The following is a 17,612-nucleotide window of genomic DNA, read 5'->3' as shown; positions in this document are numbered from 1 at the left end:
TTATTTTTTTTAGTTGGGTTTAACAATAAAAAAAACGGCTTTTTGTAGCGATTCAGAAAACCGGAAAAATCAGTTATCCGGAATAGCGATGGTCCCGATCGTTCCGGATAATCGGTTTCCTACTGTAATTATTATTTTTGAAATTTCATCCATTTCAATGTCCAAAAATGTATATGGTTTCCTTTTGTTTAAACTAAAATGTTTCGAAATAAACATTCTTTTTAAGAAACAATTCTTTATAAAAAATGGCTTTTTAAGGCTGAAAATTTTTTTCAAACTAATATTTTTACATATCTTGATGTTTTTGTTATTAAAAATCTCAACAATTAACTTTTTTTAACAATTTTATATCAATATTTTAGAAAAAACATGATTATTAAACTGAATTCCTAGCGTTGCACAAAGTAGCCCCACTTGGGGGCTACTTTGTGCAAGGTATGTTTTGACTTATTATTTGTAAATATTACATACAAATAATGCCAATAGTGATAAAATTTACTCGTCTGAGTCCAGTTATGAATATAATACCGATAAATTTTACTAAAGTTTGAATTATCATAGTTTTTTTACGTGTCAAAGTTTAAAAACTGCGAAATCCAGAAATCCTGCACAAAGTAGTCCCACATGACGGTATTTAAAGAAAATTTTTTAATTTCTTGTTGCAAACTTTACAGAGAAAAGCTACATAACATTCTTCAAGTTTCATTTTTTTAAAATTTGAGAACAAGATATTTAAAAAATTCCAATCTAACCACATGCTTTCTCAGTTTAGATTCGTTCATTGTTTTTTGCAGTTAGAAACATTTACCTGTAAAGTGCAGAACAAAGAAAGAGAGTTTTGTATTCTTTCTTTCTAATAAACAATTTTATATTCTATATTTATGCATCATTTAACTTCTTTTTCTATACATTCCTCTGCTTTTTTGCTAGCTTTTGGGGAAATACAGCAAAACAGCTTTGGAAAAATCATCCTCAAAATATACGCAACAACTATGAGCTTTTGACATAGCGATTGACAGTACAAATCGAATTTTGAATCCAAAATCAAATATTTATTAATAAAACAGTAAAATTAAATGTTATCACCATATAGTAGATTCTTGCAATAACTTTTTTTCAACTAAAAAATGTTTTGAAAGGTTAAAATGAAATTAAAAAAATTAGCGTCAATGCAACAGTTGTAATGATATGTCTACTAACATTGCGGTTAGTGATTGTAAGAAGATGGGTGGTTGGTTGGCTTGGTGAAGAAAAAAATAGTTTAACAATTTCATTGTAGCTTTCAAGAAAAAAGTGCAAAATAAAATTTTTTTTTAATTAAATTATGACTAAATAATTTTAGTTATAAAATTAAAAACATTTAAACATTTTGATTCAATTTGTCAAAAGAAAAAAAATGCTCCTAAAGTATCAGAAAAAATCATAAATGGTTTTGGCCCATGGACTAGAAGATAAAAAAGAAAAATTCATGCTTTTTATGAACAGGTGCAAATATCCTAATCCTTTCTCTGCCTTTAATGAACTACATAGTCCCATAGTCTCTAAAGAAAACAAAAATTAGACCCAAAGAGTTCTAAAATCTCTCAATTTATTCAGCAACCATGGAAGAGTTTCATGTGGCAGTCTTATATAGTTTAATAGGGTTATAATAGAGCAAGTTTTGATGCAAGCAAAGTATTACTAAGTTGAAGATAAATTTCAGTCTAAAAAAAGGACATAATGGATAATAAAATAATAGTGATATTAAGAAAATTGAAAAAAAAACTTAGTTTTTCTTTGTAGGATGTAGTAAAAAAGAATGTTTTAGGATGTAGTAAAAAACTTACTTTTTCTAAAATCAAATCAACGTATGGCCTAGTAGGATGATTGACAGAGGTAGAATCTGATATGCGTACGATTTCCTATTGAAAGAAAAATATCCTTATGAAAATACACTTTTAATATTTTGATTAAAAAAATATTGAAACAATATTTTGTGAATTTTTTAAAATAATCAATCAATAGCAAAAATGAATATAAATTAAAATATTTGAAATAAGAGTTCAGTAATTTGATGTATTTGTAAAACTAAGCAAAGTGAGTTTCAAAGAGATCAAGAGAAAAAAGTATAAATGATAGATGAGTTTGATACAGCTTTTCCCTATATAAAATTGATTGGTGATAATCTGCTTTTGAACTCATAGATAAAATAAGGATTGCGCACAACATCTGCATAACCAAACAAATCTTGGTCAAATAATTTTAAAATTAGATCTACTTAAACATAAAACATATATTTACTGCTTTCTATGCTTTTGTAAATAGTGTTATTTTTAAAGAAGAAATTTTTACCCTAAGAAACGTTGCAAAACCCCAGTTTTTATAAGATTAAGGAAAAATTTAGGAATTTCAAATTTTTTCTGAAAAAAGCTACCATTAACAGTGCAGTCTCACTGCATGGGATTTACATATGCGATCATACTTCAATGCAAATAGCACAAGCGCGACTAGTAGTTTCCTACATTTAGTTTCAAAACATTTGCATGTGCATAATTAAAAATAAATAAAAATTTTGAGAATATGTAATGAAATATTTTTAAAGAATGTGCGTATAGAAAAATCTCAATTCTATTAAGAAAAAAAGTAATATTACTAATTCAATATTTGTTTAACTTAAAACAGAGATTTCAGAACATAAAAAGAAATCTTTAAACAAAATCTAAAACCTTTTTTAAAAATAAAAATAACATGGTAAAAAACATTTAAAGAATATTCTTTTTTTTTTTTTTTTTTTTTTGCATTTTTAAAAAACATCAAATGAATAAGAAATATCGGGTATCCATAACTTATTCTTACACTTTTTTTATAGAGATAAAAAGTCTTAATGCAAAGCTGAGAAATATAGACAACTATCAACAATAGATGAGTTATTGTTGATAGTTGTCTATATTTTTCGTATTATCATTAAATTTTTCCTATTTAAATTTCATGACACAGAACAGAACCTCTTATTTGGAAATCAGAAAACCAGAAGGAAAATCGATAATTTTCCTGCAATTTTTAGAAATTTTTTTTTCTCATAAGAGTTTAGAATTTTTCTTTATTTTTTAAAAGATGTTTACTTAACCATTATTTTAGAAATAATCATTAGTTCCCTACACTGTCAAGAGAAGTAAGAGTCTTTTACTAAATATCATCAATCATTCCCTTTCTCACCCCCTATGTGGCGTTGCTGCGGTAGTGAATACTATAGGTGAAGCGAACTGAAGTGGTGCAGATCTTCAGAGTATAAAAGTGACGACATGGATGCGATAATTGCTTTTTTCCACATATTTTCTTCAACTGCTAGCTGTATTGAACGAGAGCACGTTGGGAGTGTGAAACATTTGTTTAATCTAATAAATGTTTTCTTTAGTTGTTTATTAGTCTCAAGTCTTATTTCCGGAACGCAGGGTAGTTCCAGAGAGTTCACCAGATGAAACTACACCCTACATAGCTGTTTCTTTTCAATCATAGCTCAGTGAGAAAGGGTGACTCATAGAACACCTGTTTTCTTATCATCTGGCCCTTAAGCAGGGGGAGTCAATACCACCAGCTTCTCACAGTAGGAGTCATCATGTCTGTTGATTGTTCAGTCCAGGAGAGTTAAAACAAATAATTTTATCTGCCTTTTTTGATTCTTAGAAATATCTTAATGTACTCCCTACAGGGACTGCAGAACTCCTATTTTTCCTATTACCTCTGAAGCCCTTCTTTTTTTCCTGTTAATTCCTACTTTTTCTTATTTTTTAAAAAAATTATCTGTCATTTCTGCTATTCCCCCTTGGAATATATTGGACAGCCAAAGAAATAGGAATAATGACTCAAGGTCAAGTATTGCAACTGCACCAGTTTTTCAACCCACTCATTTTGAATGGGGTGTGAGGAGGGGCAGAATATGGTCGAACAATATATTCTATTTATTATGCCAGCTTCTGTGTCTGCTTCCCAATTTATGTGGAGGAGAAATAAAAATAGCTCAGCTTAATGAGGAATAAGATTGTGATAAACTTGTTTTTCCTTCTGATTTAGATTAATGTTTTAGCAAAATGTTGTAACTCAAGTTAAACTCTTCCAGATAGTAATCGCGCGCCAGAATCACAGCGATATTGTCACAGAACGTTAGAGAGTTTTTTGCAGAAAGATTTTTCCTTAAGGAAGGAAAAAATTGTACATTTCTTTTCTGCAGAAATTTTTGAAAGATTTTTTTTCCATCCAGAATTATATTCAAACGATGTCTTTCTAGCACATAGGAGGAGGAAAAAGAAATGCTCGCGATTTTTCTCTTCTCATTAGAGAATAATGAAGGAAAAAAATTTGTTTTTCTTTGCTCCAGAAATTTTTGAAAGATTCTTTTTTTTTTTACATCCAGAATTATATTCTAACAATGTCTTTCTCAGTGGCTGGGTGGCGCAGTTGGTTTGTCCTCGGCCTTCTGAGCCCAAGTCAGCGGGTTCGATCCCCGGCCCAGACACCGGATTTTCGGGATGCAGAAAATCCTCAGCGGCCATGTCGTATGATTATGCGGCATGTAAAAGATTCCTTGAGTGCCTCATTGGCTCTTGGCATTTCCGGCAAAATCAAATTCCTAGTGCACTTTAGCATCCAAATAGAGACTCGGTGCTGCCATCTATTGTGGCAGAAACTAAACGTCCAAATTAACATGACCAACGATATCTCACCCATTGTGGTGGTCCTGAAAGAGTGGATACCACCGCTAGAGAACGCACTAGGTCTGCTCATCGGCAAGACCGATTGTGCACCTCATTGGAAATATATTTTTTTTAAAAAAATGTCTTTCTCACACATAGGAGGGGAAAGAAATGCTAGTGATTTTCTCTTCTCAATTGAGAAAAATATAGAAAAATGAAGTAAAAAATTGTGTTTTTCTTTTCTCCAGAAATTTTTGAAGGATTCTTTTTTTCCCCATCCAGAATTATATTCGAAAGATGTCTCGCTCGCACATAGGAGGGAAAAGAAACAATCGTGATTTTTCTCTTCTCATTTGAGAATTATTAAAAATAAGGAATAATGAAGTAAAAAATTTTGTTATCCCTCTCTCCAGAAATTTTCAAAAGAATTTTTTTTCCATCCAAACGTTGTCTTTCTCGCACACAGGAGGAAAAAGAAATGCTCATGATTTTTCCATTTTCACTTGTTAATAATGAAGTAAAAAATAGAGAGGATGGTTTTAGTCCTGACGCAGACAACGATGAAGTCGAAGAAAGCGACGAGGAAGATGAAGTCCCCCCTTTTTTTTCTATTTTACCTTTTTTGTTCATTTTATATTAAGCCTGTATATATTGTAATTTCATTATTTTTTTTCCTTTTTATCTTATTAAACTTTGGTGTATTACTTTATCATTTTTTCTTCTTTTTAAAATTATTTCTAAATATTTTTTTTTAGATGGGTTTAACAATAAAAAAACGGCTTTTTGTAGCGATTCAGAAAACTGGAAAAATCAATTATCCGGAATAGCGATGGTCCCGATCATTCAGGATAATCGGTTCTCTACTGTATTATAAAAGTTAGTTAGCAATAAGCTGAATCAGGTCATACATTGTCGATATTTTTGTATATGTTTCTTGATTATAATTTAATACAGTTTAAAACAGTTGAAATTAATAATAAGAACTCAAGCGAAAGCTAGAACACAAAGGCTTTCTATGCACAGCAATTGTAAAACTGCAGATAAGCTCAATTGACCTGAATTTAAGAATTACCTAAGTTTTCTTTCAGTTGTGAAGGAAAGTAAGCGTTTTTTTTTAAATTAAAATAACTTCATTAGGTTTGAACGAAGCAATAAAAGGACTTTTTAGGGTTTTGTGTCATTCTGAATGCATTGAACAAAAAATGATTACTAATTGTATATTATATTAATATTTTTAATTATTTGTCTAATTTCTTACTGTTTTTTATAATATCTTCCAATGTTTTGAAAAAGATAGGTTCTTACAGATAAATCTAAGCTTTGCTTATACTCTAGGAGGGTAGATCAAATAATATAATAATAGGGTGCAAAATAGGAATGTGGTAAAGTAATTAAAAGGTCTTATAAAGGAGTGGATGAAAAGGGGGCAGAGAAAACCAGAAATGCTAAATTGAGTTTCTCAGAAGCTATCCTTTGAGAGATGATCTCTTAAAAGTTCTAAACATTCTATCAATCAAACATCAGTTTACTTATAACTCATGATTATGGGATTGCACACATATGTCCTGAATGTGGAACTGATGAAAAAATTAATAATAAGGAGAGAAGAGTATTGACAACAATAGTAAAAAATTCTTAAAAACTTCAATATTAGGCACACAAAAAATCTATTTAACTAGAATAGAGCTTAATTTAATACATATTTTTATAATATTCAGAAAAATATAAAAGCATTACACACATTGTATTAATTAACATTTTATATCTGATTTATATTTATATCTCATTAAAATTATTTTTTTTAAATGAAAATAAATATTAATTTAAATTGATTATAAAAAGAAATTGTATAAGCATTACATTTCAACACAACTATGTCTCAAATTGATTCTTTTCTAATAATTTGTTATAACATCTAAATTAAAGTTTATTGGATAAAATAATTCTTTTTCTCAATTGAAGTTTTCTTTCTGTATTAATATTACATTATTATAAATTCTATTAAAAGTGAAATATCTACTTCAGTTAAATCATCCAGTTTTTCTTCAGCTTCACATCTTTCACTACTAATCTTTGATGCTTTGAAGTAAAGATAATTTAACATAAATCCTTTTTTAGTTGCGTTCCATAAACTACGAGGAATTTCAACCAGTCCATAACCTTCTAGAAGAACAAGTAGAAATAGGCCCCAAGTATTACTAGCAGTAATACAAACAACTTTAAGATGAGACCTATTTAAAACATAATAAATTGAAAATGCATTTATTATATATTAAAAATGTAACTATTTTACATGAAATAAAACATTATGTAAATAATAATTACTATGCAAGTATTGCTTAACTTCTTTTTTATAAGCACTTTTAAATTAAAAACTTTTTTGTGCCCAACCTCAGTTTAAAATTTCTAAAAGTATGTGTCACATTCTAATAAAAATTCTTTATCATCATTTGCATCATATAGTGCATTATCATTCATGAAATTTTAATAGTGCCATAGAATGAAAGACAACAACTTCATATAGAACCAATTTCTTAAATACAGTCAGTATCGGTTATATGGTCAGCTCATGGGTCCAGAATATTATGACCATATATGCGATAACCAAATATATAGTATAGTTAATATGCCGTAAATATATTCTGGAATCAGAATGCATTTTTTAAACAAATAATTCAACTTTCAAAAACGTTTGAAAATTAATTATTAAGATGCATAATAAGAAAGAATGCAAAAATAATTTTTATACTTTTAGAAAAATTTAATTCTTTACCTTAGCATATGTACATGTTCAAAAAAATATTCCAATAAGCTTGTCTGTTTCTTCTTCTTCGTTGTTAAAACAACTTTTTCTAAGTCTCTGATAGTTTTTAAATGTTCATCTGCTGCATCTGAATTTTCAAAAAAACACCTTAAGTCATCTATAGCTTTAAGAGCATCAGCTGTTGATACAGACTTTTTATTGCATTCAGTATCATCCTCATCGTCACTTCCTTCAGCATTCAGATTTAAGACATTAGATACAATGCCTTCCACAGTGGCTTCACAATTAGTGAGGACATCAACGTCTATTTGGGAATACAAATTTACGTCCGGCATTGCATAGCCTCAGTTTTGAAGAATTTCTGCCAATTCAGCTAATGGAAGATCTTCCTCGGGGTCCACNTCGTCACTTCCTTCAGCATTCAGATTTAAGACATTAGATACAATGCCTTCCACAGTTGCTTCACAATTAGTGAGGACATCAACGTCTATTTGGGAATACAAATTTACGTCCGGCATTGCATAGCCTCAGTTTTGAAGAATTTCTGCCAATTCAGCTAATGGAAGATCTTCCTCGGGGTCCTCTAATGATACCGAAGAGTCTGGAGAACTGTGGAACCCTGCGTGATGTAAACAATTTTCAACAGTTTTTTACGACACCATGTTCCAGCTTTGGTCAATATAGAACAGTGTGCTCAAAACTGAAACGTGAAATTCTTGATTTCAGTCTATGGCGGTGATCATATCCCGTAGAAGAAGCTTTCTATACATAGACTTGAAGCTTTGAATTATGCCTTGATCTAGAGGCTGCAACACACATGTGCTGTTTGGAGGCAAAAATAGGAGCTCAATTGATTTTAAGCCCTCAACAGGACAGTGAGCAGTGCAGTTATCAGCAATCAATGCAACTTTTCTGTTTTTCTTTGAAAAATGTAGGTCCCACCTTCTGAGAGTTTTTTCCCAGATCGTTTGGGTCATCCATGCTTTGGAATTCGCATCGTACAAAAGAGGCAAAGATTTACAATTTTTCATGCATCTTGGTTTCAGAATTTTTCCAATCACCAAAGGAATTATTTTCTCTGAACCATCCATGTTTGCAGATAACAAAACTGTTAAGCGTTACTTACTTTTCTTTCCGCCTATACATTTTTCTCCTTTGAAGCAAAGGGTTCTGTCGGGTAAGATCCTATAGAAAAGTCCACATTCATCGACGTTGAACACGTTAGCAGGTTCATATCTTTCATGAATATCTCGCAACACTACGTCTTTCCATTCTTTTAAAGAACTGTTGTCAAAATCAGCAGCTTTTCCGCACAATTTCTTAAAGAATAGGTTATTTCTTGCATTGAATCACTGTATCCAGTCATTGCTTGCAACAAAATTTGATTCTCCAAGTTCTTTAGCTATTTCCAAAGCTTTTTCTTTTAGAATATTCCAGGATATAGGAGCATTTTTTGATCGTGAATATTTGATCCATGACAGAAGAGCCTTCTCCACATTCTCATAAGGTGACACATGCTGATGTTTTCTTTTTCGGTCGCTAATTGAAACATCTGGAGAGCTACGTTTGGCTGCTAAAATGTTGTTTAAAGTTGTTCGCGGTATAGAATTTTCTTTGGCAAAAGCAGCTTTTGAAAGGTTAGACTTTTTAAACTTTTCAACCAATTCCTTTTTTTCCGATGTTGTTAAATTCCTTCTTTTCAAAGCCATAATGAGAGCATGGATACGTTATTCGTTCAGTAATCCAATAAAAATTTTCTTTTTTCTCAACTTCAACTCCTTTTCAAGCTCTGAGAGATAACTTCAAACGATCAAAAGACCTTTTGCCCTTGGGCAGGGAAAAGAATGCTAGTGGTCAAATGAGGAGAGGGTAAGGTCATCAATGAATGCAAAAGAGGAAAGAGGGTAGGTTGACGAAATAGAGGGGGAAATTCCAGTTCTCTCCAGGGGTCGAAGGAATGTGTTTACCTTTTGGTCATTTTTCTTGGCTTCCTGCCTAAAGAAATGTCTTAAAATGTATCTTTTTTCAAAAGCAAAAAAAAAGGAAACTGACCATATAACCGGTAACTCGAAAAATAGGATGACCATATAAGCGGTGAGCTTTAATACGTGTTTCCTATTAAGTTAGACGGGACTTTAGAAAATTGACCATATAAGCGGGGTGATCTTATATGAGGGTGACCATATAGGCGGTACTGACTGTAGTTTGTAAAACTATTAATATTGTGGAAAGTATAGAAATATGAAAATCTTAAACAGGGAAATCTTTCTAAGTGTTACTGTTAGTACTTTAAAGAAACATAACACTTAAAGTGGTGGGGAGAAATTATTGATATACTACAACAAATTTTAAATTAAAATAATAATCTATTGCAATTTTATTTGACATCCATGGGACTAGAGGCATGTTAGAAAATTGGATGGGACATTATTTAGGTGCATTTTCTAAGAGCAGAAATATTAAGCTGTAGTAAATTTTAAATTAATAATTATATAGATATTAGCATAAAATAGTAAAAGAGATAATATTGCATTGATAATATTGCAGAGAGACCAAATTATATTGCATTTGATGAGAATTAATAAAAAAGTTATTATACAAGGATGTGAACTAATATTTATGGATTAAGGATGGGACTGACGCATTTTGAGCTCGTTAAAAATTGATACTGTAATTTCAAGGACATACGCCATCCTGGGATATAGGCCGTAACCATGAAATTTGACTAAAAAGGATAAGATTTTTCTCCGAAAAGCTGCAATATCAGATACATTACGCGAAGTTTTACTGCGTGATTAGTCGCAAAGTTAATGCATCTGTTTAAAATAACAAGTTACACACAAAATAAATGATTAAACGTTTAAAAATGATCAAAATAATAATTAAACATATGATAACTTGATATATGCGATCGTACTTAAAATCAGATATTATTCCCGTAATTTTCATCATAACTTTTCAGGCAAAATTGTACCATGTACAATTTTGTACAATTCAAATGCAATGTAATGGTATTACATTAATAAATACCAATTTAAAATACTTGAACCAAGAAATTAAAAACTGAAATATAATTACAGTATGTAATTAAAATACAATAAATTGATGAAAAGAATCATACTAGGAGCAAAATTGAACCATATCAAACAATCGCGATCCTAACACGTCGAGTTATCACAATTTGATTGGAAATACCTAAATATTATTAACTGAAATAAATATTATTAAATAAAACCTGCATTGTTAATTCTTTACATTATTATTGACCGTAAATTATACAAATAGATCGCTGCAAAAGATAAAGAGAAATTATGAAAATTTAGAGAATAAAATTTTCAAGCTCAAGTAGTTAAAAAAAAACTATCAGATAGTACATCCCATTAGATACGCCACACATATCAAAATTTAATGTTTCAAATCATGACCAATGCAGCATATCTCTGCAAAATTATGGCAACTCAAATGCGTGGTATGAATAATATCATTTAAAAGATGTAGGTTTTAAGATGCATGTAAGCAACTGCCAAAAATTTTAAAAAAAGTCATGGATTAAACATAATTTTTATTTTGTAACTTTATTTTTCATTTTGTGCTTCTTGTTTAAGAATCTATTATTTTCAACTTAACTGTATTTTGATAGTTTATATTTATCTTGTTTAATTTATCATTAATCAAAAGGTGGGAGAAATGTAAGAAGCTAGCCTCATTCATACTTAAAACTTACTTTATGAATATGTAGGTTGGTACCGATATTTTTTGTGGTTAAATAGAATTCTTCAATTAAGATGTTGATGTGAGTAACGTGAATTAGTTTAATTTATTAGGAGAAAGGAGAACAGTTAGTTTTGATAAATTCTCGACATTTTGCTCCTGATGTATAAAATATTTCTATGGGTAAAGCAAAACTTTTAATTCAATAACTCTTCAACAGGTGGAGCAAGAAATGTGAAATCGTTTATGAACGAGCAAAGATCCAATGGAAACTTGTTTATAGACTCTGTATAGTTCCAAGAAAATTATGTTTTGAAAAGTGGACTGATATTCAATGGTAGAGCTGGTTTTCTTAGTCAAAACATTTTACCGTTGTGATCAGAAACTTGCCAAAATGTTCAGGAAGTGTTCTCGTATCTTTGAAAAGCCTAAGGAGTCCTTAAAAATGTTAAAGCATTAATTATTAAGTCTGAACAAGCAATGGCTGATGAAAAAGTAGGTATGAAGACTAAACAGAATATAGCAAGGATGTTAGAAAATATCACTACTGGTAAAACAATAGTGACATCAACTTGACACTTGGTTTAACATTTTATTTATAACAGGACAATTTTTGGGTTTATGGCTATAACTCTGTAGCCTTGTAATTTGAACCTAACCTAGAATACAAATAAACACTTGGATTAAGCACTAGGACAAACTAGTCTTTAATGGGGATTTTCTGATGTTACTAACCCACATTTGTGTGATATGGAGAGTTAAAAACCACATAAACCTCTGACAGTTAGTCCAACAGCAAAATGATTCTAACCCATGATATATTTATCATTGAGGATAGTTTACATCAGCACTGTGATTATGACAGAACTGGGACCAACAACTTGATAACTTAGCGCAACAACTCGTGTACTTAGCTAAACTACTTGACTAGTTAGCTCAACAAAATGATGTTAGTGTAACCACAGCATGGAGAATAGCCAGCAAATATCTTCACACTTTCCTCGTGAACTTCAATTAGGAAACACCAACTACAAACAGGGGATTAAAGACATATGGTTCAGCAAAACAGAGCTCCTCCACATTGAACAAGAGACATCCTGGACTTGCTCGGAGTTTCCTATGACAACTGCGTCATTGCACGAAGCTTCCCAAATTGCTTTGTGATAGACTTTTTTGGAATTTCTACAACCCTGAATTGTCACTGCTAGACTTCGTTTTATAGGGCTATGTTAAAGAACAAGTCTACAAAGATCAACTCCAAACCAAAGAGCAGTTGAAAACAGTGATAAGTGAGAAAATGTCAATTCCAACAGACCTACTTACAGGGTGAGCAGCCAGATTTTTCAACAAAAAATAAGCACTTTTCAAATACTTTTTAAGCACTCAAAAAATATTTTAATAACTTTCCAAAAAAAAAATCCTAATTAGGATCTTTGCAGTAATAATTTTTTTTTTTTTATCATTTAAAGTTCTTAATTTATGAACGTAAAATCTATAAAATTTAGAAACAGTTTTAGAAACTTTGCATAATCATGATAAAATAACTAGTTTCTGATAAATATTGCAGAGAAAATTACCAAAATCAAGCATTTTTTGTAATTTAGAACAACAATCGATATGATAAAGAAAAATCACTTTTTAAAAGATAGAAAACTAAGCAATTTCTATAAATCCCGAATAAAAAAATCACCTTTAAGGGCTTTTAAAAAACGTAAATAAAAATAAGCACCTTTTAAAAATGCTACACACCTTGTACTTAAGATAGTCGTCAGGAATTTTGAGCAGAGACTTGGTTTCATTGTCTTCAAATATTTCGAGAAAGTCAACTTTTAATATTTTTTTTCTTTGTATAAATCAAACTATGTATAAACAATTAAATATATTTTTCTATTCAAAAGTTACTCAAAGTTTTCTTCTTTTATACCCCGAAACACAATGTATTTGCAGGTATTTTGAAACTGAAATATTTTCTAATCAGTCCAGACAGATTGAGAATTCCTAAGTTGCAATAAGAATACAAAGTTTTTAAATGGAATGAGAAAAGATGCAAGATTGTAACATTGATTTTAAAAAAATTATAATATTTTAAAAAGTTTACGTAGGGAAAGTTCAAAAAGCATCATATTTGTAGCTGTGGAAAAGACCCAGAAGCAGTGTATATGAGAATAAAAAATCTCTTTTCTCTTGTCTTATACCTCTTCAGGGCACTTGTCATGACTCTTTATCTCACCTTGTTGGTAGCCAAGCATTTGATTTCTTTCCATGTTTTGTTTATTGTCTTTATTCAGCAATAGTTCTGCACCATGTCATTTTAGGGGTCTACCACTCCCTTTTGTTTACCTTGGAATGTCCAGTCAAGCACCTGTTTTACTTTGAATTTTTCAAGTTTTCTGATAGTGAGCCCCATCCATCACAATTTGCATTCTCTGATTTATATTTCTATTGATTTTTGCTTATTGATTTTGAATAATTTATTATTAGACATTTTGTGAAACCATTCCATATTATACATTTACTGATAAAAGTCTAACTTATTCGCATTTGTTTTCAAGTAGTATCAGGTTTCTGATCCGTAAAGGAGTGTAAAAAATACTAAAGGGAGGAAATTTCAAACTTTCAACAAGGAAATGAGGTTAGTCTGATTAATTAGATTTCTTTAATAGATGCCATTGTATCTTCAGAAAATGAACTTAGAGTATGCTTTTAAACTCTGTTGAGAAGTTAAATTTAGTTCAATAGACTAAACTATTCTGAATAAAATATTCTTTGAAAGAAAAAATGTGAAAATACTTTAAAAAAAATTATAACTTAATTTATAATTGAGAAAATCGAAATAAATAAAGCTCTGAATAATAAATAAGGCTCTGGCTAAATAAATAAGGCTTCTGAATAAAATATTCTTTCATAGAAAAAAATGCAAAAATACTTTTAAAAAAACTATAACTTAATTTATGATTGAGAAAATCTAAATAAATAAGGCTAAGCCCAACAAAAGCATAGTTATCATTTTTTTTTTTTTTGAAAATTCATTCAGAATTTGCTGCCAATAATAGCTGAAGCAATAACATCTGCGTCCTTATTTGAATAGGCTGAGTAGCCAAATCTTTCAACAAAAATAAGCACCTTTTAAGTACTTTCTAAGTACTCAAAGAATATTTTTAAGCACTATATACAGTAACAAAATGCAAAATAATGATCATGATAAAATAACTTGTTTCTGACAAAGAACTCTTTCCATTATAAAATTATCAAGAGATTTTTTAGTTTGATATCAGAAGGTAGTAACTGAAGCCTGAAATTGAGAATAGCTTGCAAAATGCAGCAGAGTTGCACACGCAAGTGCAATAATCTCACCGCACCCAGCTCAATAGATGCATCTGCGGAATCCAAAGTATTTTATCAAATGTGTAAAATGATTGGTTCTTTTAAATGCTACGAACCGAATGTAAGTTAAAATGGATTGTGGTCAAATAAATTGTTAAAACTTTGAATAAAACTATGTGAAAAGCACACTTTTGCATATTTCGTGGTGAAAATCGACATGGTAAAGAAAAAATTCTGATTTTCGATAAGGGAAAATTAAGCACTTTTTTAAAACACCCAATAAAAAAGCACCCTTAAGGACTTTTAAAGTACGTTAATAAAAAATAAGTACCTTTAAGCACTTTTTAATGCACCATGTCAAATAAAAAACAACATGGTAGACCAGTAATTTTTTACCATCAGAAAATGTATATCTTTCATGAATATTAAGACAAAAATTAAGATTGAGACAAAATAAATAAAAATATATGTGTACATGATAAAATAACATACCCATCAAGATTACTTTTAGGTTGCATCATAACATAGATCAAAAGTGTCCCAAATATAAGAAGATAACTACCATAATAAATGGCATTTTCTACAAGTGCAGTTTTCAATTTTCCAGAAACAGTGAAGTCTCCTGCAGTTGAATAGGATTGCATCAAGGGTAATACAACCCTAAAAATAGGAAAGAATAAACAATTTCTCAAAATTTTATTTCATTAATAAAGATTTAAATTATAAAAAATTTAAATTATAAAAAAAATTAAATTGTAAAAAAATTAAATTGTAAAAAATTTAAATCATAAAATACTCAAATTATAAAAAAAAATTTAAATTATAAAAAAATTAATTACAAAAAAATTAAATTATAAAATATATATTATTTTAGCGTTTATAGTCAAATTTAATTTTAAAAATATTAGCCTAAATAAATACATTTATTTTCAAGCTTTTTAAACAAAATTATATTTCTTTTCAATGAATTGAAGCAGATGTTTTGCACAAAAATCATTAAAAATTCTACATTAAAACATTAGTACAAAATTGGTATATCCCCCAAAAGTTTGTGTGTTCTTCACAAATATGCTAAAAACATGGATTGAACTAGAAACAAAAATGAGTAAGGTATAAACTTTATTAAACTTTCATTTAGTCCCTTCATTAACTTAGTTCTTCAATTAAGTGAACAATATTTCTTGCATGAATATTATGACAATATTATTTAAATTAAAACTTATCATAAAATTAATTTATTACATTTGAAAATTTTTAAGCATATGCTTTAACTATTGAAAAAGAATCAAAAGATTATTGACCATTAATTAAAAACGAGCTTTTGAGCTTCAGTTAAGAGCAAAATAAGAAGATTGAATAAAAAAAAGTACCAATTGGAAATCACTATTAATTTACTACTTTTATTGGGAAAAAAAGTGGATATTGTAATCCATGGTGTCAACAGGTCATGAAAATTTTTATAATCTTAATTCAAAATTTGATTATTTTCATGGATTTTTCATCAAACTAATTTTTAAAATAAAATTTCTCCAATGAATCTGATAATGAGGAATACGAAACATTTTTTAAAAAGTAAAGGTAATTAACAGATTAACTAAAAGAGATTTTAGTTTAAGATTGACAATCTGTAATTTGTATAAATAAAAGTCTTCACACATGCATCACACATTCTGTTCCCATGAAATTAGAAAATTAAAATTTGGAATATGTGTTCTTTATGTGATGAACAGAAAAAGTAAAAAAAGTCACATTTATTTATTTTGAGTTTGTCATAAGAGATTTAAAAAAAAAAAACATCTTTAATCCCTCTTTTATCCTTGCTTCCAAGGTTGTTCAGTCTAGCAATTATTTAATGCAGCTGAGGAGAAAGTCCAATTGGATCATGAAATTGCACAAATTAGTCAAAACTATTTCTATATCCAAATGAAAATTTAATCAACTCAGAAAAGAGTAAATCTGCTATTGTAAATTCAAGCAAAAATGCTGAAAGACTACAATTGACATAAGTATTTTTCATCCTATAAAAAAATTGCACATATGCTAGATTGTATTTATAATATTTGTAGAAAATTTAATAGAAACTATACTAAATAATTAAGTGCAAGTAAACTAGATAAAATAAAATACTACTGTTTTCAATAAAGAAAGATAGTTTTAAAGTCATTGATGATCATAAGTAGAAGCAATTAAGACCCTTTGTTTATAAAGTATGTTTTGTAAGAGTTAAAACTAATTCAACCTTTGTGAAGATAATGGATTTTATTAATCTAGAAACAAAAGAAACAATGAAATATGAAAAATGGATAAATATGACAACCGAAGCTGGCGTCTTCAGGGAGTACCAGCTCCGGAAGTCATAAAAGCAAAACCTTTTCTATCAAGAGAACACGACAAATGTCTAAAAGTGCTCTCTCTGTACCCCAAAGGTTTTGCCAAAGTCCAGGAAGAGAATACAATACAAAATATAAAATACATAAAGCAAATACATAAGAACAGTACGCACAAAGGCAAGTAAACTTGAAACAAAAATCCAATCACCAAATTACACTACTAAACACTTTCTTTTCTTCTTTCTTCTGCGCTAATTAGGGGGCGCTGTTTTTATGTTTACTTCAATTTAGTTGTGTCCCACAGTCTGTAGAGTAATTTGGTGATCAGATTTTTGTTTCAAGTAAGCTTTTGTGCGTACTATTTTTATGTATATGTCTTGTTTTTATTTTTCTGTATTTGTTTTATGCATTTTATATTGTACTCTCTTCCTAGACTTTGGCAAAACCTTTGGGGTACAGAGAGATCAATTTTAGACATTTGTCATGCTCTTTGCCTTCACTCCTGTAAGACTTAATAACTCTTAAAATGTTGGGTTGTTTAAAATTATTAGATATTTCATGATTATATAAACCTCTTCAAACATTTTTTAATGGCTCTTAAATTTGAGCAAAGAATTAAAAAAAAAAAAAAAAAAAACCTATTTTCCTCAAATTTATCGATTGCTAAGTTCTCACAACCATACAAAGCAATTGGCCTCATCAGGGTTTTGTATAAACTTAGTTTAATTTTTATTAAGATGAATTTCGACTTTAATTGATGGTATTGGTAAAACCTAGGATTTAGAAGACTTTGGGCTTTTACAGTAACAAATA

General features: G+C 29.5%; 1 protein-coding gene across 3 annotated transcripts in view; it reads right to left on the bottom strand.

Moving 5' to 3' along the window:
• The window catches only part of LOC122270900 (G-protein coupled receptor-associated protein LMBRD2), an 85,212-nt gene that overhangs the window by 57,050 nt on the left and 10,550 nt on the right, over positions 1-17,612 (bottom strand). For all 3 annotated transcript variants that reach the window (XM_071187518.1, XM_071187517.1, XM_071187519.1), the window contains exons 5-7: positions 14,962-15,129; positions 6,691-6,901; positions 1,827-1,901 (exon numbers count right to left, since the gene is read on the bottom strand). In XM_071187518.1, the coding sequence (XP_071043619.1) occupies positions 1,827-1,901; positions 6,691-6,901; positions 14,962-15,129 (454 nt within the window). The remainder of the gene's footprint in view (positions 1-1,826; positions 1,902-6,690; positions 6,902-14,961; positions 15,130-17,612) is intronic.

Source organism: Parasteatoda tepidariorum, chromosome X1, assembly GCF_043381705.1.
Source record: "Parasteatoda tepidariorum isolate YZ-2023 chromosome X1, CAS_Ptep_4.0, whole genome shotgun sequence".
Lineage (NCBI taxonomy): Eukaryota > Metazoa > Arthropoda > Arachnida > Araneae > Theridiidae > Parasteatoda > Parasteatoda tepidariorum.
The sequence above is the reverse complement of the archived record's forward strand: the minus strand, read 5'-3'. Positions and strand labels throughout refer to the sequence as shown.